At 36.6% G+C, this 23203-nt stretch overlaps 1 protein-coding gene across 9 annotated transcripts in view; it reads left to right on the top strand.

Moving 5' to 3' along the window:
* The window catches only part of PARP4 (poly(ADP-ribose) polymerase family member 4), a 207402-nt gene extending 184726 nt beyond the window's left edge, over nucleotides 1-22676 (top strand). For 8 of the 9 annotated variants that reach the window (XM_023724834.1, XM_023724838.1, XM_023724835.1 and 5 more), the window contains 3 exons: nucleotides 1241-1340; nucleotides 11017-11149; nucleotides 22283-22675. In XM_023724834.1, the coding sequence (XP_023580602.1) occupies nucleotides 1241-1340; nucleotides 11017-11149; nucleotides 22283-22478 (429 nt within the window). In that variant the 3' untranslated portion in view covers nucleotides 22479-22675. Of the gene's footprint in view, nucleotides 1-1240; nucleotides 1341-11016; nucleotides 11150-22282 lie in introns of all 9 variants that reach the window. The other variant, XM_023724840.1, reaches the window with a different exon arrangement.
* The last annotated feature ends 527 nt before the right edge of the window (nucleotides 22677-23203 follow it).

Genomic DNA, 23203 nt, shown 5'->3' with positions numbered 1-23203 from the left:
ATAATTGTGGTTAGGGCTTATTACTCCTTTTGTTAAGCTAATAAACACCCTATAAAGTTAACTCTTGCTCTGCTACCAAGACCCAATATCACATCTCTAATTATTATTATTTTTTATGTAAAATAGTGAAGTGGAAAGGCAGCTTGATTTAGTATAAGACTGAGTCCCAGCCCTACCACTTTTGATTTTAGGCAAGTCAGATAACCTTTTTGAGTTTCAATTTCCTCATCCATGTAAAGGGGATAATAATCGTGTCTACCTCCTAGAGTGTTTTTGAGGTTTAAAAAGGATAATAACAGCCACCCAGCTTTCCTTACAGGAAATAATGTACATAAAAGCAGTGTAGGAAGGAGTATAGCAGTTAGTCAAGAGTGTGGGCCCTAGAGCCATACTATTGAAGTTTAAATCCTGGTTCTGCTGCTTATCAGCTGTGTCACTTTAGACAAGTTAACTTCACCTTTCTGGATCTCAGTATCTTCATCTGCAAAGTGAGTGTAATAATAGTCCTTATCTAAGAAGTTGCTGAAAAGATGAAAGAACTGCACCTGACATTAGTTCAGTTTGGGTTGGCGCGTATTCATGTTTTTGCTTTTTAAAATTCTTGCCATAGATCCTTTAACCTGTGTACCTGCCTATGACTGCATCTTCATTTCTGCTGCCTATATTAGTTTCCCTAAGACCTCGGGTCTATCACCTTCAAGGTTAGGATCCCCATCTTCAGGCTTACCATGCTTTCATGAGCATGTGATAAAGATCAGCCTTTGAAGCAGTGACTCTTAGCTGAGGAGGGCAGGAGATGGTGGGTACAGGGAAGTGTATATGTAGTTTTAAACAGCATGTTCAATATTAAAATTTTATATTTAGAAAAGTGCAAGTCTGAAGTTTTAGACTCTGAAGGCCAATTTTTTTATGTTGAACAAAAGGGATCATGATGTTTAAAACATTGACAAACTGGTTTAAAGCATTGCTAGAACAAAAAAAATGGATAGTACCATTTTTTAAACTCTCTACACATGAACTTCTTTTCAGTAGTTTTAATAAATGCCTTTAGATACATAGTGTTCATAGTGTTTATGAGATTCAAAACAATTCTGTGTCACTGCTCTATGAAGAACTTTGATTCTATGGTAATAAAAGCTTTAGAAATGTTTTAATTAGCTGAATTGAAATAGTGGAAACTTATTTTATTATGTGATGAAATTCTAATGATGTGACTTAAATTTGTTTTCTTTTTTTATAGGGTGGCTTCTGGAAGCTTACTCCAGAACTAGGATTTATATTAAACCTTAATACAAATTTTTTAAACAGCTTTCTTGAACAAAAAGGCATTCAATCTCTAGGTAAGTTGCTATCTTTCCAGCATTAATTATATAAACTGCTTTTTTGTTGTTGTTGTACTTTAGATGAAGGTTTACAGAATAGTTTCTCATTAACCAGTGTACGTATTGTTTTATGACAATGGTTGACAACCCTACGACGTGTCAGCACTGTCCCTTCTCAACCTTGCGTCCCCTATTACCAGCTTTCCTGCCCCCTCCTGCCTTCTAGTCCTTGTCCCTGGGCTGTTGTGCCCCATTAGTGTCGTTTTGTTTTATGGGGCTGTCTAATCTTCGGCTGAAGGGTGAACCTCGGGAGTGACTTCATTACTGAGCTAAAAGGGTGTCCAGAGGCCATACTCTCAGGTTTCTCCAGTCTCTGTCAGGCCAGTTAGTCTGGTCTTTCTTTGTGAGTTAGAATTTTGTTCTACATTATACCCTCTGTTGTGACCCTGTCAGAGCAGTCAGTGATGGTAGCCAGGCACCATCTAGTTGTACTGGACTCAGTCTGGTGGAGGCCGTGGTAGTTGTGGTCCATTCCATTTGTCCTTTGGACTAATCTTTCCCTTGTACCTTGTTCTCTTCATTCTCCCTTGCTTCCAAAGGGGTAAGACCAGTGGAGTGTCTTAGATGGCTGCTCACAGGCTTTTAAGACCCCAGCTGCTACTCACCAAGGTAGAATGTAGAACATTTACTTTATAAACTGTGTTATGCCAGTTGAGCTAGATGTTCCCTGAGACCATGGTCTCCACAGCCCTCTATCCAGCAATTTAGTCCCTGAGGGAGTTGGGATGTGTCTATGGAGCTTCCATGACCTTTCCTTGTACAAGTTGTGATTGTTATAAATTATTTTTTTGATTAGTGTAATATAGTAATTATATAAGTTATGTATAAGTGGGATTATATTTGTTGACCAGCAAAAGAGATGGGGATTAGTTTATGGTCATACCACACAAATTTATTAACATTAGGAGCACTAACTACCAAAAAAAAACCCAAATCTCAGTTTTAACTGAGTTTAACACAGCTTAATACAATAAAAGATTATTTTTTACTCACATCACTGCCAAACATTGGTCAGCAAGAAATTCACTCCACGTAGCATTTAGAGAACCAGGCTCCTTCCATATTGTGGCTTTGCCATCTTCAACAAAATTGCCCTGGTGGGAGAAAAAAAAAAAAGAAGAAAAAAAGATTACAATGGCATCATTCACCTAGGTGCAAAGGGACTAAGAAATGTAGTTTAGTTTTGTGCCCAGGAAGAGAAAACAAATTTGAAGAGCATCTTGCCTGTTGTCCAGAGCAAGGGGTTCAACCTCTCCGGATCTCAGTTTCTTCTGACAGTGAAGGGATGGATGAGGAAATCTTAGACATCCAGCAAGTGGCTTGAAGTTCAAATGCTAGCCCTGTTCTAAGAGATTTTTCTTATAAAATAAATATTAAACAATTAGCTAGTATTCATAGATGAATTGAACAGCAAAGTGTAACTACCCTGCCGCCACCTCTAAAATGTCAGGCTTTTCCTAATCCAGGGTAGATGAGTTAGCTGATTTTTAGCCTGTTTGACCTGCACTAGACTACAAAGGAATGATGAAAATAGGGATGAGGAGAGACTTCTTGTTCTTGCAATACTGAAAGAGCTTGTATATGACTAATTCTGCCAATAAGAATTATAACTTCTGGACAAAATATCAAAAAAACAGACAAACCTGTTTGAAGGCCTGGGGAGCAACCAAAAACAGGCAGAAACTGGAGGGGACACAATCACTGAAAGAAGAGAAGCAGACTAGGTGAGCTTCACATTTATCCAGTTTCTCACCTAAGAGTACTTCTCAGTTTGTGAAGCAATGGGAGGTTATAACTGAAGTAGAAACAGCCCTTATAGGATGAGAACATGGGATCAGAGTGCCAGCCTACCAGAGTGTCTGGAAATTAAGGATGAAAATCCTTAAGAGGAGGGAACCACACAGAGCAGGGAACTCTGAAATCTATAAAAATTCCTCTCAGATCCTTGGCTGACCCCTGACCTATACATGCACAGGATGTGACTTCAGGGAATCCAGAAAAAACAAATAGCTGAGAAGCTTAAAGATCATTCAAAAACTTCAAGTTCTGCCAGACAATGGAGAGACAGAGTTTGAACAGAGTTTGGAGTTCAAGTCAAACCAAGTTGGAGAGGCTTTATAGATAACTCAGGTTTTCCACTGGAATGCAAAAAGGATCATAAAGTCCATATTCATGACTAAGGACTAAACCCTAGGACAAAGGACAAAGCCAAAATGGGTGCATCCTAAGAAAGCCTCAACAAAGCCTTTATGGGATGCACCAGACCAAAACTCAACAATGTTTAGAGTAAGATAATAATTCAGAATCTCTACAAGATATGATCTTCAACATTCAGTATAGAATGAAAATCTAATAGACATGAGGAAGAAGGAAAATGTGACTGATAATCAAGAGAAAAAATGATTAGCTGTACATGCTGACCCACAGATGTCCCTGATGTTGAATTAGCAGACAAGGACTTTAAAAATTCTGTTTTATTAGAGGATTTACCAGAAAGGAAGGATAGGATGGGTGAACAAATGGGGGAATTTTAGCAGATAGGTGGAAATTATAAATAAGAACCAAATGAAAAATTCTAGAACTGAAAGTACAATATCTGAAATGAAAAATTCATTGGATAGGTTTAACAGCAGTATGAACACAATATAAAAAATGAACATTTAACTCAAAGATAGGTCAGTAAAAAGTATCCAAAGTGAAGCATAGAAAGAAAAGAAAAAACAACAGCATCCAAAACTTGTAGAACATCAAAAGGTTTAACATGTGTAATTGAGGGTCCCAGAGTGAGGGAGGATAGACAGAAAAATATTTGACTAAATAATGGCAGGAATTCAACTCACAGACCCAAGAAATGCAGCAGAACCCCAAATAGATAAATACAAGAAAGATCATTTTTAGGTAAAACAAAAGTCAGACTGCTGAAAACCTAAGATAAGTCTTAAAAGCACTCAGAGAAAAAGGATACATTACATTCAGAACATCTATAAGAATTTCATCCTACTTCACACCTGAGATAACGGAAGCTAGAAATAATGAAATAACATCTCTGAAGTACTGAAATGGAAGCCCTGGTGGCACAGTGGTTAAAGCACTCGCTGCTAACTGGAAGGTCATCGGTTCCAACCTGCCTGCCACTCCACAGGAGAAAGATGTGGCAGTCTGCTTCCTAAAGATTTACAGCCTTGGAAACCTTATGAGGACGATTCTACTCTGTCCTGTAGGGTCACTATAAGTTGGAGTTGACTGCATTGGATTTGGTTTGGGTTTAAAGTACTGAAATAAAAAAAAAAAAAAAAATCTGTCAACTAAGTGTTCTGTATTCAGCTAAAAAGATCCTTTAAAAAAATGGATAGAAATAAGGACATTTTCAGACAAACAAAAGATCATACAAGGTCAAAGGATACAAGGTCAAAATGAAAAACCAGTTGTAATTCTACATACTGGCTACGAATAATTGGAAAATGCAATTAAAAAATATCATTTACAGTAGCATTAAAAAACATCAAATACCTACAAATAAATTTAAAGAAAGATGTGCAAGATTTCTACAATAAAAACTAAAAATATTATTGAGAAAACCTTTAAAAACCTAAATGAACGGAAAAATTTTCCATTATGATGGGATTGGAAGACTCTAAACTCAATGTTGTCAATTGTCCTCAAATGGCTCTATAGATTCAATGTAATCCCAGCAGACGTTTTTGTAGAAATTGACAAAGTGACTCTAAAATTTATATGAAAATTCAACAGGACCTAGGATAGCCAAGATAATCTTATACTAGAATGGGAGAACTGGAGTGCATAAATTACCTGACATCAAACACACAATTTGTATTGACATAGGATGATAATAATAGACCAATGGAAAATAGAAAGTCTAGAAAGTGACCTTAACATTTAGTTCATTGATTTTTCTGCAGACACCAATCAAGTTAATGAGAAAGGAAAGCCTTTTCAAATCTGATATTAGAACGACTGGGTTTCTGAATTTTAAGCCCTACTTTATGCCATTCTCAAAGCCTAATTTGAGATGGATCGTAGAGCTAAATATAAAACTATTAAAAATGTCTAAAAGGAAACAAAGGAGAGTATCTTCATGAATTTGGAGTGGGCGAGGCTTTTTTAGAAAATGCACAAAAGACACGAACCATAAAAGAAAAGTTAAATAAATTGGAGGTCATCAAAATTAAAATCAAAAGTCACCATTAAGAAAATGAATAGACAAACCATTGATTGGGAGAAACATTCACAAAACATGTATCTGACAAAGCGCTGGTATCCAAGATATACAAAAACTCAAAAATAAAAAAGACAAATATGGGCAAAATATTTGAACAGATACTTCACAAAAGAGTTACGAATAGCCAACAAGCACATGAAAAAGTATTCATCATCACTAGTCATCAGGAAAATGCAAATAAAAACCGCAATGAGATACTACTACAAACCAACCAGAATGCCTAAAATTAAAAAAAGATTGACAAAATCAAATGTTGGTGAGGTTATGAAGCAACTGGAACTTCCATACATTGTTGGTGGGAAAATAACATTGTTGGTGGTGAAAATGGTCTGGTAGGCTCTTATAAAACTAAACATAAACCTACTCTTTAACCTAGCAATTCCATTTGTAGGTTATTTTTTTCTGCTAGGATTTTTTTTATGATAAAATACATATAAAATTTGCGCTTTTAACCATTTCTAAGTGTACAATTTATTAGCATTAATTACATTCACCCACCTGTCTGTCTGTCATACTGTGGTTGGTGGCTTGCATGTTACTATTATGCTTGAAGCTATGCCACTGGTATTTCACATTTCAGCAGGGTCATCCATGATGCATGTTTTAGCGGAGCTTCCAGACTAAGACAGATTAGGAAGAAAGTCCTAGCAATCTGCTTCCAAAAATTAGCTACAAAAACCTTGTGGATCACAGACTTCTACTCACTTATTGTGGATGTGTCATCAGGAGAGACCAGTTGCTAGATGGGGACATCATTTATGGTGAAGTGAAGGGTCAGCGAGGGCAAAGGAAGCCCTTATTGAGATATATTGGCACAGTAGCTGCAACAGTGGACCCAAGCATACCAACGATCATGAGGGTGGAACAGGGCTGGGCAGAGTTTCATTTTGTACGTGGGGTCACTATGAGTAGGAGCTGACTTGATGGCAAATAATAACAATCTTTTAAAAAATTAAGTGTGTAATTGGGAAGATTTAAGATGCAGTTTCGCAGAAGAATCAGGTGTGCATAGTTAGAGGAAGAGGGAGGATTTCAGGCTTCAACATGGAAAGAAAACATCACCTGTAGCTTGAGAAACACTAATATTTAGAATTGGGTCTTGGACGTTTTAAGTTGGAGATGTCTATTAGACATTCGAGGGAAATACATAGTTGGATATGTGAGGCTAGAACTGAGAGGAGAAGTCAGCGTTGGAAAAGACTATGGGGGAACTGTCAGTGTATCAGTGGTATTTAAAGCCATGTGTCTAGATAAGATCAACTAAAGAAAGAAAGTATACCTAGAACAGAAAAGAGGGCTTAGGGCTATCCTTGGTGAACACCAGTATTTAGTGTCCAGACAGAACAGGAAACAGCAAAGAGACTGAGAAGGAAGGTCCAGAAAAATAAGAGGAAACTAGGAAGTTTGATGTCAGAAGTCAAGAGAGGAGATTTCTTTATGGATATATCTTATATATGGGTTTTCCCTGTTTTACTCTGTGTATGTCCATATTATCCATGTTATTTTTCTGATGGTGTGTGCTTTTCTGCTTCTTTTTCTCCGTATGTAGTCTCAAGCTGTCTGATTTTTTTCTTTGACTTGTTTTCATATCTCTCTATCCAACTTTTTTTGGTCTTTTTTTCTCTTTGTTTCTCTTTTATCTCTCCTTTACTTTCTGAATTTGTTTTTTAAATTACTCTGATATGTTATTTCATCACTTTATTATTGATGATATTCTTGAATAGAGTTGTGTTGCTTATTATTAATATCATTTAAAAATTCGTCTAAAAAAGAACTCACTAATTAAACTACTTTTTATTTGTCTCCATGTTATTCTTTTGTGGGATAATGGATTAATTTTGTTGTTTTGTTTTATTTTTAAAAATTTATTCAATTTTCTTCTTCCAAATTAAGAGAATGATGCCATTTAATAAAATCTGTCTCATTTTATAAGCTGTTTTGGCTATTTCAGTGACATAACATTAATGGTGTTTGTGCAGATATGTTCATATGATGCACAAATACCTTTGGTCTTTACTCAAAAAAGTAATTGTATATTCCTAATTATAAGACAGTTAATTATCTTAATTACAGGATGTTTACCTGTGTTTTATTTACTATGCAAAGGCATTCAGCTGTGCGGATCATAACAAATTAGGATAATATTACAAAGAATGGGAATTCCAGAACAACTTAATTGTGCTTGCTCTATACGTAGACCAAGAGGCTGTTGTTGGAACAGAACAAGGCGATACTGCATGGTTTAAAGTCAGGAAAGGTGTGCATCAGGGTTGTTTCCTTTCACTATACCTATTCAATATGTATGCTGAGCAAATAATTGGAGAAGCTGGACTATATGAAGAAGAATGCGGCATCAGGATTGGAGGAAGACTCATGAACAACCTGTGATATGCAGATGACACAACCTTGCTTGCTGAAAGCAAAGAGGACTTGAAGGACATACTGATGAAGATCAAATACTTCAGTTTGCATTACATCTCAACATAAAACAAAAATCCTCACAACTGGACCAATAAGCAACATCTTGATAATCGGAGAAAATAGTGAAGTTGTCAAGGATTTCATTTTACTTGGATTCACAATCAACGCCCATAGAAGCAGCCATCAAGAAATCAAACAATGTATTGCATCGGGCAGATCTGCTGCAAAAGACCTCTTTAAAGTGTTAAAAAGCAGAGGTGTCACTTTGAGGGCTAAGGTGTGTCTGACCCAAGCCATGGTGTTTTCATTTTCCTCATATGCCTGTGAACGCTGGATGATGAATAAAGAAGACTGAAGAAGAATTGATGCAATTGAATTATGATGTTGGTGAAGAATAATGAATATACCATGGACTTCCAGAAGAAGGAACAAATCTGTCTGGAAGAAGTACAGCCAGAATGCTCCTTAGAAGCGAGGATGGCACAACTTCATCTCACATACTTTGGACATGTTGTCAGGAGGGAACCATCCCTGGAGAAGGGCCTCATGCTTGGTAGCGTAGAGGGTCGTCGAAAAAGAGGAAGACCCTTAATGAGATGAATTGGCACAGTGGCTGCAACAATGGGCTCAAACATAGCAATGATTCTGAGGTTGGTACAGGACTGGGCAATGTTTTGTTCTGTTGTGCATAAGGTTGCTATGAGTTGGAACCGACTCCACAGCACCTAACAACAATACAGCAATTATAAGGCAAGGGTTTTGTTGTTTTAAAAAAAAATACTCAATCAGAAAAGCAGTCATAACATATATGAGTTTTTATACATATTTCATGTGGTAAGATGTCTTAGTCATCAAGTGCTGCTATAACAGAAATATCACAAGTGGATGGCTTTAACAAAGAGAAATTTATTTTCTCATGGTTTAGTGGGCTGGAAGTCAAAATTCAAGGCGTCAGTTCCAGGGAAAGGCTTTCTCTGTTGGCCTTCTCATCAGTCTTCACTTGGTCTGGGAGCATCTCAGCACAGGAACCTCAGGTCCGAAGGGCACATTCTGCTCCCGGTGCTCCTTTCTTGGTGGTATGAGGTTCCCATGTCTCTCTGCTCGCTTCTCTTTTATATCTCTAAAGAGATTGGCTTAAGGCAGTATCTAATCTTGTAGACCTCATCAGTATAACTGCTGCTAATCCATCTTATTACATCATAGTGATAGCATTTACAACACATAGGGAAATCACATCAGATGATAAAATGGTAGACAGTCATACAATACTGGGAATCATGACCTAGCCAAGTTGACAGAGATATTTTTGGGGGACACAATTCAATCCATGACGTAAGGTATTTCATCAGTTACTTTATTTTGAATAACATAGTGTCAACTGAAGAAGGCACTCAGCCTAAAATGGCCTAAATTTGTGCTGATATTGGGTACTTAAAGAAATTATCAGACAGAAATCCTAAAAAGGGAAGTAAAATAAGTTTAACACAGGTTTATGAAGTAATCCTGGGAATAAGAATTGGAAATCACAAACACTAAATATTCTTTTTTTTTTCTTTTTTGCTGAATATTGTTTAATGAGCCTATTTCAAAAGCAATGTATGTCATGAAAATGTAATTCCCAAAATCAGAATAGTATTTCTGAATGGTCTCTTTGAAGAGAGAGGAGAAGGAAATGGATTGGAGGAGAGATACAAAGAGGGACTTCAACTTTATAATATTTTTTTTATTTAAAGAAAAGAGAGATTTGAGACAGATATAGGAAAATGTTAAGAACTGACAAACTGTTGGTGGATGGAGTAGTCATCATACTACTCTTTTTACTTTTTTGCGTGCTTAAACTATTTCATAATCAAATAAAACAATACGTTAAGTGGCAGTGTTGTAGTGATACAAACAGTGCTATATACCAAACACATTAGATGGAAATAAAGATGATTTACCTATCAGAAGACTCACTATGACTCTAATGATAATGAAGATAGATGTGAAAATTTTGAATAAAATTAGCGTCATGAAATGGGTGATTGGAAAAATAACTATTTCAAAACTATTATTTTATATTTTAAAGTGATTTTAAATGTGACTTGCATTATTTTAGAAATAGAAATGGATGGTTAATTTCTGGGTTCACTATATCTAAACACTCACTTTCGATTTTGTATTTCATAATATAGTAAATATCTTGATTTGCTAAACAGTGCTGTTTAGCTGTAGGTACTATTCACTAAAAATAATTGGAAACACTGGTATAATCAGCCATATTCCTTGTTTATCTGTTGTATATTTAAAGTTTACTCTTCTGAGCTATTTGTAGCAGGATCCTAGAAACAGGCTTTCTTTCATCATACTTCATGCATACTGGTTATTGAAGATGTCAGAGGAGGGGATCTCTGGATATACTTTTGTTTCCTAAAATCCTTCAGTATAATATGATAGGCACATGTTCCAGTCTTCTTCATTTTTTATTTGAACGGCAGGCTAGTTAAGGGCCTTGAGGAGTATTATAGAGTTTTATGATCTGCTATTGTTTTATGGTTTAATAGTATTATAATTTTTTTCACTGTTCTTTTTTTACTTTATTGCAAGATAAACAAGAATAGTCAAGCATTCTAAAAATCTTAAATGATGCTTTGAAGAAATGACAACATACATTGTTTCAACATGCTGAACATCCAACACTTTATGAAGTTAAACAGTTCAGATTTCAACTGATAGCTCTTTCTCTTTTTGTCTCAAATTAGGGATTAGAGGAGTAATGGTTCTAGCTCCACCAAGCATAAGCTTCAGCAATGACGTAGAATAAAGAAAGGAGAACTAATAGTCTTGTCATATAGGGGTCGGGTAGGATGTAAATTTCACTCTAAGTAGACTAGTTTTTGAGTATTATAATAGAACTTTTATAAATGGACACAGTGTGAGGTGCAGTTTCAAACAGACATAAGGAGTTTTTTTGTTTTTTTTTTTTCCTTTTAGGTATAAAAGGACAAGAATGTCTCCTGAACCTGATTGCCACACTTCTGGTACTACAATTTCTTTGCACCAAGTTCAAAGAAGAAGGAATAGTCTTCAAATCACTGATGAAATTAGATGACACTTCCATTTCCAGGTGACTTTATAAGTTTTAGCTATTAAGCTTTTGTTTTCAACCCTTCTTATTAAATAAACCTTGTATGAAGGCTACATGGAATTATCTTACATTTATATACTACTTTTTTTAAACTAATCTATCTACATACATATAGATAGATTTAAAACAAAAATATTTTATTGTATATTAGGTGAAAGTTTACAGAGCAAATTAGTTTCCCATTCAACAAATTGTCCACAAGTGTTCCATGACATTGGTTGCAATCCCCACACTCAGCACTCTTCCTATTTCTGCCCTGGCTTCCCGGTTTCCTTTCATCTGGTGTTCCTACCCCTTGCTGCCTTCTCATCTTTGCTTTTGGGCAAATGTTGCCCTTTTGGTCTTGTATAATTGACTGTTCTATGGAGTAAGTTCTTTTCATATGTTATTGTTTATAGGCCTGTCTATTGTTTGGCTGGAAAGAGGTTTCCAGGAATGGCTGCTGTTCCAAATCAGAGGGGTGTCTTAGGGCCATAGTCTCAGGGTTCGTCTAGTCTCTAACAGGTCAATAAGTTTTGTCTTCTTTTATGAATTTGATTTTCTGTTCTACATTTTTCTCCTGTTCTATCCTGGACTCTACTGTGATCCCGGTCAGAGCAGTCACTAGTGGTAGCCGGGCACCATCTATTTCTTCTGGGCTCAGGTTGGTGGAGGCTGTGGTGCATGTGGTCCATTTGTCCTTTGGACTAATTGCTCCCTTGAGTCTTGGTTTTCTTCACCCTCCTTTGCTGTGGATAGGAAGAGACCACTAGTTATATCTTAGATGGCCACTCACAGGCTTTTAAGACCTCAGATGTTACTCACCAAAGTAGGATGTAGAACATTTTCTTTATGTACTATGTTATGCCAGTTGACCTAGGTATCTGCAGAGAGCATGGTCCCCAGCCCTAAGCCCCAGCAACTTGATCCCTCAAGGTGTTTAGTTATGTCTAGGAAGCTTGTATGACTTTGCCTTGGCCAAGAGGATAGATTTTGAAATGTTCTTTTTGACGCAGTTCCTCTTTAGTTTATCATTCCTGGCATAGTAGACCATATGATTGTCTGATTCAAAATGGCCAGTTTCACCTTACTAATGCCTAAGATACTGATCTTCAAGCATTCCATTTCATGTTTGACAACTTCCTATTTTCCTAGATTCATAATTCGTACATTCCAATTATTAATGGATGGTTGCAGCTGTTTCTTCTCTTTTTGAGTTGTGCCACATCAAATGAAGGTCCAGAAAGCTTTACTCCATCCACATCATTAAGGTCAACTCTACTTTGAGAAGGCAGCTTTCCCCCAGTCATATTTTGAGTGCCTTCCAAGTGGAGGGGCTCATCTTCTGGCGTTATATCAGACGTTGTTCTGCTGCTATTAATAAAGTTTTCATTGGCCAGTTTTTTTAGAAGTAGATCACCAAGTCCTTCTTCCTAGTCTGTCTTAGTCTGGAAGCTCCACTGAAACCTGTCCACAATGGATGACCCTGCTGTTATTTGAAATACCGATGGGATAGCTTCCAGCATCATAGCAACACACAAGCCACAACAGTACAACAGATCATCAGACAGAACAAGGCCAAGGGCTGCCTGTGGAACAGATCTTCAATTGCTCGTATGCAAGTTCAAGTTGAAGCTGAATAAGATGGAAAGAAGTCCACGAGAGCCAAAGTGCGACCTTAAGCATATCCCACCTGAAATTAGAGACCATCTCAAGAATAGATTTGATTCATTGAACACTAATGACCAAAGACCAGATGACTTGTGGGAAGACATCAAGGATATCATACATGAAGAAAGAAAAAGGCCATTAAAAAGACAGGAAAGAAAGAAAAGACCAAAATGGATGTCAGAAGAGACTCTAAAACTTGCTCTTGAATGTAGAGTAGCTAAAATGAACAGAAGAAATGATGAAGTAAAAGACCTGAACAGAAGATTTCTAAGGGCTGCTTGAGAAGACAAAGTAAAGTATCGTAATGACATGTGCAAAGACTTGAAGCTAGAATACCAAAATGGAAGAACACGCTTGACATTTCTCAAGCTGAAGAAACTGAAGAAAAAATTCAAGCCTCGAGTTGCAATATTGAAAGATTCTATGGGGAAAATATTAAACAATGCAGGAAGCATCAAAAGAAGGTGGAAGGAATATACACAGAGTCACTGTACCAAAAAAACTGATCGACTTTCAACCATTTCAGGAGGTAGCATATGATCAAGAACTGATGGTATTGAAGGAAGAAGTTCAAGCTGCACTGAAGGCATTGGTGAAAAACAAGGCTACAGAAATTGACAGAATAGGAATTGAGATGTTTCAACAAATGGACATAACACTGCCAACAGTCACTTGTCTGTGCCAAGAAGTTTTGAAGACAGCTACCTGGTCAACTGACCAGAAGAGATCCATATTTGTGCCCATTCCAAAGGAAGGTGATTCAACAGTATGGGGAAATCATCGAACAACATCATTAATATCACATGTCAGTAAAATTTTGGTGAAAATTATTCAAAAATGGTTGCAGCTTTACATTGACAGGGAACTGCCAGAAATTCAAGCTGGATTCAGAAGAGGATGTGGAACCAGCGATATCATTGCTGATGTCAGATGGATCTTGGCTGAAAGCAGAGAACACTGGAAAGATGATTTACCTGTGTTTCATTGTCTATGCAAAGGCATTCGACTGCGTGGATCATAACAAAATATGGATAACATCGCGAAGAATGGGAATTACAGAACAATTATTCTCATGCGAAACCTGTACGTAGAACAATAGGCAGTTGTTTGAACAGAACAAGGGGATACTTTGTGGTATAAAATCAGGAATGGTTTGTGCCATGATTGTATCCTATCACCGTACTTATTCAGTCTGTATGCTGAGCAAATAATCTGAGAAGCTGGACTATATGACTAAGAGCGCAGCATGAAGATTGGAGGAAGACTAACAATCTGCGATATACAGATGACACAACCTTCCTTGCTGAAAGCAAAGAGGACTTGAAGGACTTACTGATGAAGATCAAATACTTTAGCCTTCAGTATGGATTACACCTCAACATAAAGAAAACAAAAATTCTCACAACTGGACCAATAAGCACCATCATGATAAACAGAGAAAGGATCGAAGTTGTCAAGGATTTCATTTCACTTGGATTCACAATCAACACCCATGAAAGCAGCCATCAAGAAATCAAACGATGTATTGCATCAGGCAAATCTGCTGCAAAAGACCTCTTTAAAGTGTTAAAAAGCAAAGATACCACTATGAGGGCTAAGGTGCACCTGACCCAAGCCATGGTATTTTAAATTGCTTCATATGCATGGGAGAGCTGAACAATGAATAAAGAAGACCAAAGAAGAATTGATGCATTTGGATTATGGTGTCAGTGAAGAATATTGAATATACCATGGACTTCCAGAAGAAGGAACAAATCTGTCTTGGAAGAAGTACAGCCAGAATGCTGCTTAGAAGCGAGGATGGCACAACTTCATCTCATGTACTTTGAACATGTTATCAAGAGGGACCAGTCCTTGGAGAAGGACATCATGCTTGATAAAGTAGAGGGTTTGTGAAAAAGGAAAACCCTCAGTGAGGTGAATTGACACAGTGGCTGCAACCATGGGCTTAAACATAGCGACAATTGTGAGGCATAACAACAATTGTGAGGATGGTGCATGACCAGGCAGTGTTTAGTTCTGTTATACATGGGGTAGCTATGAGTTGGAACCGACTGGAGGGCACCTAACAACAAGAACAACACTATCTAGAGAGTGAATCCTGCCCATCCCTCTCTCCCCCCTTTCCTGGTATCCACTATGAACATTAGTTTCTGTATAATTACCTGTTTATGTCATTTCATAAAGTGAGAATATGCAATATTTGTTATTTTACAATTGACTTATTTCACTCAACATAATTTCTCTCAGGTTCATCCATGTTCCAAGATGTTGTGGGAACTCATTTCTCTTTATCTTTGAGTAGTATTTCATTGTAACATATTTCAGTTATCCATTCATCTGTTGACAGGCATTTAGTTTGTTTCCATCTTTTTGCTGTTGTGAATAGTGCTGCTATGAACATCGTTGTGCATGTGTCCGTTCATGTCACTTTTATTAGATCCCTAGGGTATATACCTGGAAACCCTGATGGCATAGTGGTTAAGAGTTCGACTGCTAACCAAAAGGTCAGAAGTTTGAATCCACCTTGGAAACCCTATGAGGCAGTTCTATAGGGTCGCTATGAGTTGGAATCGACTCGACGGCAATGGGTTTGGGTGGTTTTTTTTTTTTTTTTTTGGTTTAGGGTGTATACTTTGGAGTGGAATTGATGGGTCATATGGCAGTTATTTGCAAAACAGCCATTGTCTTCCACGATGCCTGTACCATTTTTCATTCCCATGAGCAATGGATGAGGCCTCCAATTTTTCCACATCCTCTCCAACACTTGTTCTCTTCTGTTTTTTTGTTTGTTTTGTTATTTTTTTATCTTAGCAATTGTAGTGTTAGTGAAATGGTGTCTCATTGTGGTTTTGATTTGCATTTCTCTGATGGCTAATGACATTGAGCATCTTTCATGTGAATATCCTCTTTGGTGAAGTGTCTGTTCATGTCCTTTGCTCAGTTTTTGGTTTGGTTATTTGTCTTTTTGTTGTTAAATTACATTTATATACTACTTGACAAACACAAAGAGGATTCTTCCACAGACAGTATCTTGACCGCAACCTGTGGTGGGCAGGGCACAGTACTTTTCCCTCTTCAGTTGCACAGGAAGCTGGGACTCAGAGTTTAAGTATCACTTACACTTGAACCCAAATCTTCGGGCTCCAGCTATAGTACTCTTTTTACTATATCATGCTGATCTTGTGTGTTTTTACAAAATCCAGAATATGATTGTTGGGACCAAGCCTGCTTCTAACAGGGCCTGAAACAAGAATATAAATGGAAACTCACATATTACATGTCTAAGTATTTAAAAGTTATAAATCAAACTAGGAAACTGTTAAATAAAATATGTTCTAATCTCCTACCTTGACAAATACATCTTCATAAAAACCTGAAGACCAGATTCAAACTTATAATTCTAGGAGTCTTTGGAGTTTCATGCCAAAACGTGGCCATGTAGAGAGAGCCTAACCCCAGATTCTAGCCCTTGGATGACCTCTAGCAGCACGAGAGACCTTGAGTGCACAAATCAATACTCTACCTCACTCATCAAAGCTTCATCCACGTTCAGTGCAACTTGCCACTCCTTGGCCACTCTGTGGACTTAGTGATATGGCCGCACAATCCCGACTCAGGAGGGCATACCCAGGGAAGACCCTGTGGACTCAGGGCCCTTTGGTCAGGGAAGAGTGGGGTTCAAGGGCCTAAAAAGGAGGGCATGGGCTCTGGTTGGGCACATCATTTTCTTCCTACAGACTTCTCATCCCCATGGTAAGGGACATGGCCAGAGGAGGGCCACAATGTCGCCCCTACACATATATATTTATATATATACACATATATTCACATACATATGTAGTTTGCTCTGTTTCTTTAAAGGGTAAGTTAAAGGAAAAACAAAATATTATTACCTACACAGAGAGGGGTAGGATAGGGTAGAGGGGACAAGGATAAAAGCTAGAATTTTTCTAATGTACCTTGTTTTGCAGGTTTGCCTTTGTAACTCTGTAAATATTTTACATACTAATAAATAAAATTTAAAATCAAATGAACAACCAGAAAAAACCGAAACCCCTTGCTATTGATTCCGACTCATACCGACCCTATGAACAAGTAATGTCGAAAAATAGAAAGCAAAATGAAACACATAAATCTAACTGTGGATCCAGTTGGTGGCTTAACCACACAAAGAGGAATTATTTCAGGGACTTTAGAACATAGTAATTTGACAATACCTCCCTAGTGGGGTAATCCTAAGGATAAAAATAATTACAAAGAGATCTTACTTTGAGTAATCGTACTGTTACTAGTACTTTTGATTTTGTTATTTTGAAACATAATAGATACATAGATGATAGGTAGATAGATACATACATATGTACATCAATAGATATATCAATAGATATTAATATTAGGAACTAAGATTTTTCACATAAGAGAAAAAAGACACATAAAATCAAAGAAGTTAAATAAAACCCCTTGAATCCTAAACTTGACTGAGAAGGATCAGAGAATGGAGGAACATGTTAAATTACACCAAGAGAATGCAATCAGCATGTCTGGGAATGTGAGGAAAATAAATAGCAAGAGAAAAAAGGGGGGAGGCTGGAACCTACAGATTAAAAGAAATATCAGCCATTGGTGATGTGTCAACTTTGGATCCTGATTTGAACAAAATTCACTGTATTAAATAAATGAGACAAGAAAAATTAAATATTACTTGGACATTTTACTAATAATTGTTGATACTTATTAAAAGTTACATTTTTTAAAAAGTCCTTATCCCTTAAAGATACATATTTACAGGATAAAATTAAAACAAATAAGACCTATATTACCCTCTCACAGAGACTAATTAAAATCTTCATTCCTAACAGCATCTAAAACAAAATGAGTACTCAGAAAATTCTTTTTTTTTTTGGCTATAACTTTATTTTGCTACTGTTGTTGAGAATATACACAGCAAAACATACAACAATTCAACAGTTTCTACAAGTACCATTTAGTGACACTGATTACATTCTTCAAGTTGTGCAACCGTTCTCACCCTCCTTTTCTGAGTTGTTCCTCTCCCATTAACATAAATTCACTGCCCGCTATGGTTCCAGTGAAAAAGAGGAAGACCCTCAAAGAGATGGATTGACACAGTGGCTGCAACAATGGGCTCAAGCATAACAACGATTATGAGGATGGCACAGGACCGGGCAGTGTTTCGTTCTGTTGTACATAGGGTGGCTATGAGTTGGAACTGACTTGATGGCACCTAACAATAACAACATACTGGTTCAATATTTAGTTTTTCGAGGAATCACCACACTGTTTTCCACATCAGGTGTACCATTTAGCATTCTCACTAGCAATGGATAAGGGTTCCAATTTCCCCACATCCTCGACAACATTTGTTATTTTCTGGGTTTTTTTGTTTTTTTTTTTAATCTTAGCTTTCCTTGCAGGAGTGAAATGGTATCTCACTGTGGTTTTGATTTGCATCTCTCTGATGGGTAATGACACTGAGCATCTTTTCATGTGTTTGGTGGCCATTTGAATGTCCTCTTTGATGAAATGTCTATTCAAGTCCTTTGCTCATTTTATGATTGGGTTATTGTCTTTTTGTTATCAAGTTGTCAAAGTTTTATATATATTTCAGTTATTAGATTCTTGTCAGATATATGGTTTCTTAAGGTGTTCTCCCAGTTGATAGCTTGTCTTGTCACTTTTTTGGTCAAGTCTTGATGAACAAAAGTTTTTCATTTTTATGAAGTCTCATTTATTTATTTTGTATTTTGCTGTTTGTGCTTTTGTTATTATATTTGATAATCCCTTATTTAAAGCTAAGCCTGACAGCATTGCCCCTGCTTTTTCTTCTAAGAAGTTTATGGTTTTAGTTTGCACATTTAGATCCTTAATCCATTTTGAATTTGTTTTTGTGTATGGTTTGTGAGGTGGATTCTGTTTCATTTTTCTGCATGTGGAAATCCAATTTTCCCAGCACTATTTATTGAAGAGACCCTTTTTTCCCCATTGAATGGATTAGCACCCTTTTCAAAAATCAGTTGACTATAGGCAGGTTTACATAGACCAAGAGGCAGTCATTCAAATGGAACGAGGGAATACTGGTGTGGTTTAAAGTCAGGAAAGGTATGCATCAGGGTTGTAATCCTTCACCATACCTATTCAATCTGTATGCTGAGCAAATAGTCTGAGAAGCTGGACTATATGAAGAAGAACGGGGCATCAGGATTGGAGGAAGACTCGTTAACAACCTGCATTATGCAGATGACACAACCTTGCTTGCTGAAAGTGAAGAGGACTTGAAGCACTTACTGATGAAGATCAAAGATCACAGCCTTCAGTATGGATTACACCTCAACATAAAGGAAACAAAAATCTTCACAATTGGACCAAAAAGCAACATCATGATAAATGGAGAAAAGATTGAAGTTGTCAAAGATTTCATTTTACTCGGACCCTCAATCGACACGGAAGCAGCAGTCAGAAAATCAAAAGACGCATTGCATTGGGCAAATCTCCTGCAAAAGATCTCTTTAAAGTGTTGAAAAGCAAAGATGTCACCTTGAAGGCTAAGGTGCGCCTGACCCAAGCCATGGTGTTTTCAATTGCCTTATATACATGTAAAAGCTGAATGTTGAATAAGGAAGACCAAAGAAGAATTGACACCTTTGAATTGTGGTGTTGGTGAAGAATATTGAATATACCACGGACTGCTAAAAGAACGAACAAATCTGTCTTGGAAGGAGTGTGACCAGAATGCTTCTTGGAAGCAAGAATGGCGAGACTACGTCTCACATATTTTGAACATGTTATCAGGAGGGATCAGTCCCTGCAGAAGGACATCATGCTTGGTAAAGTAGAAGGTCAGTGAAAAACAGGAAGACCTTCAACGAGGTGGATTGACACAGTGGCTTCAAGCATAATAACAATTGTGAGAATGGCACAGAACTGGACAGTGTTTCGCTCTGTCATGCATAGCGTTGCTATGAGTCAGAGTCGACTCAACGACACCTAACAACAATTCTTTTTCATTGCTCTGTGTGTCTATTGTTATACCAGTACCAGGCTGTCCTCAGAAAATTCTTAATTGACGAGTTCACTGTATATAAATTATACCACCATTTTTGAAAAAGCAACACCTTTATATTAGTTTGCCAAAACAACTGCTTCCGAAAGATGTAAATCTATTAAAATGAATATCAAGAAAAATACTTTGAATTGTTGGCAACCAATGTCACAAAACAATATGTGTATTGATTGTTTAATGAGAAATTAATTGGCTCTGTAAACTTTCACCTAAAGCACAATTAAAAAAAAAAAAAAATGAATGAGCTCACCTGCCCAGGGGCAAGGATGAGAAGGCAGGAGGGGACAGGAAAGCTGGATGAATGGAAATGGGAACCCAAGGTCAAGAAGGGGAGAGTATTGACACATCGTGGGGTTGGCAACCAATGTCACAAAACAATATGTGTATTAAATGTTTAATGAGAAACTAATTTACTCGGTAAACTTTAACCTAAAGCACAATTAAAAAAAGAAAAATACATCGAGCAACTAGTGGATGGGTGAAAAATTAGTATTTGATATAATGTTGTTGTTGTTAGGTGCCGTCCTATCAGTTCTGACTCATAGTGACCCCACGTACAACAGAACGAAACACTGCTGGGTCCTGCACCATCTGCATAATCATTGTTATGATTCAGCCCATAGTTGCAGTCACTGTGTCAGTCCATCTCTTTGAGGGTCTTCGTCTTCTCTCCTTCTACTTAACTAAGCATGATATCCTTCTCCAGGGACTGGTCTATCCTGATAACATGTCCAAAGTATGTGAGACAAAGTCTTGACATCCATGCTTCTAGCAGCATTCTGGCCGTACTTCTTCCAAGACAAATTTGTTCATTCTTCTGGCAGTCCACAATATATTCAATATTCTTTGCCAACACCATAATTAATATAATAGTCACAACCAAAGAGGAATTTCTTCCATTTACATCTTTTTCAACTATGATAGCCATTAAAACAAGTATTAATAAAACTTAACTTTGAATTACAATATCACAAAGTATTAAACCAAGATTTAAAAAAAATAATGAAGTATATGCCATCACATTGCCCTTAATGGTACTTTTATTGTAAGAGCAAAATAGTTTGTTGACCCTTTAATAAATTCAACAAAAATGTTGCATTTTTATTTCCTCTTTATTGCACATTATAAACTTTTAAAAATTTTTCACGATGTAGGTAGCATTAATGCAGTAGCACATGTATTTAATTTACTTGGGGTTGTATGAACAAAATTTTGATATTAATGGAATGATTAATTTAAAAAGTTTAGAGGCTAACTTGATTAAAGGAAGACCAGTGGGATTAGTGAGAATATTTAAAATCAATTTTGTTGCTTTCAGTAGTTAGTAACTATAAGTAGACTAATAATTATTGGGAAACATAGGTCTTTTAACCACTCTGGGCATGCTTGTTATTTAGTATATTCGTGTTAACATTACAGTCAGCTAATATTTATTGAATGCCTACTCTACGCCAGGTGCTAGTAAACATGTTAAATTCATGAGTTTTCTTTATCCTCACAACAAACCCATAATATCTCATACTATTTATTATCAAAATTGAGGAAACTGAGACATTCAGTGTTGAATGAAAGTTGCACAATATCACACAGCTCATATTTGTAGGGTCAGGATTTGAACCCAGCTCTTCACCATCACACTGTACTGATGGCCCTTGCCCAATTCACAAGGGAAAAAAATGTCAGGAAGACAGAATTTTCTAAATTTTAAGTTTTCCTGCCATAGAGTTTTCTTTAAAGCTTTGGCATATATTACATGTAGAAAATTAATATTAATATAAAATCTCAGAAGTAGCCAATCTTGAATATTTATCAGTGTATTATGGACACAAACTCAAAGTTGTGTTTTTATGTTATACATATTTTACTTGTAAGTTGTTACTGGTTTATATGATAGAAATAGATATAATCCACAAGTAACTAATCAAGTAAATTCCTTATGGCAGAAAAGAGAGAGAAATGAAAGCCTCGTATGAAAAATGGTACTTGAGTTTGTGCTTGAAGAATGGTTAGAATTTAGATTAAGAAGAGTGGAAAGAAGATGGCAGTAAACAAATATCTAGAAGCTAGAGGAAGCTTGAATTGTCCTGGAGTCAGCAACAAAGCCTGTGAAGTATAGTGGAAGTTGAACAGTGGAGAATGCAGTATATTTGAGAATGTATTGAATAAATTAAAAGCACAGTACCAGCCAGGCTGACAGAAAAAATTTCATAAAATGTCAAAGAGAATTACTTTTATTAAGTGTTAAAGCAGTATTTTGGTGTCTTTATTTTTGACGGAATCATTTTGCCTGATATAATCTGTTGGATTTAGTACCCCATTACATTTCATATAGGTAATTATATTCTGAAATCAATGTAAGCTTTTTTTTTTTAATGTAGGAATATTCCCTGGGCTATTGAAGGAATAAAGAAAGCAAGTGAATGGGTAAGAAGAACTGAAGGACAATATCCATCTATCTGCCAACGGCTTGAATTGGGTAAAGACTGGGACTCTGCCACTAAGCAGATATTGGGAATTCAACCCATAGACACCACGTCTCCTCTTTATGGAGTCCTTAATTACAGTCAAGGCTGAATCAAATGAAATTGTATTTTAAACTTTTTTAATGCTTTTATGTATAAAACAATCAAATATTAATAGATACCTTTAATGACATTTAACTTTAATTTTATTCAATGTATTCATTAGTCACTTTAAAATAAAATGGAAGCAGAATTGATTATTTTGAAGAACTAACCAGCAATAATAAAAGGAAATTACAATATTACCAAATTTGTGTGTTTAAATGTTTTAAGAATGGCCCTGGAAGCTTATTTTATTCTTCCTTTTGGGAGTCTATCAGGTAGCTGGCCCAGCTTGACTGAGTATTTTATATGATTTCTTTTTCTTGCCTTTCTTGAAGCCCTCGTGATGCAGTGGTTAAGAGCTACAGCTGCTAACCAAAAGGTCAGCAGTTCGCATCCACCAGCTGCTCCTTGGAAACCCTATGGGGCAGTTCTACTCTGTCCTATAGGGTTGCTGTGAGACCTCATTACCCTAGAGTTTGCAATATTCATTTGCAACCGATCAAAGACCCCTTTCAAATAATACTACACCGCTTGACAGCTAATACAAGTACCTCGTAACAGAGTATTCTCAATTTCTCCTTCTATCTCTTATACCATTGCTGTTATTTATTGCACTATCCACGAGCTATAAACACCCAACACCTTATTATTATTTGAACTGTTATCTGTTAGATCAGGTATGAATAAGTAAAATAAAGATCTTATTTTACCTTCATTTCTTCCTTATCTCTG

The sequence above is a fragment of the Trichechus manatus genome, unplaced genomic scaffold (genome assembly GCF_000243295.1).
Source record: "Trichechus manatus latirostris isolate Lorelei unplaced genomic scaffold, TriManLat1.0 scaffold00264, whole genome shotgun sequence".
NCBI lineage: Eukaryota > Metazoa > Chordata > Mammalia > Sirenia > Trichechidae > Trichechus > Trichechus manatus.
The sequence above is the reverse complement of the archived record's forward strand: the minus strand, read 5'-3'. Positions and strand labels throughout refer to the sequence as shown.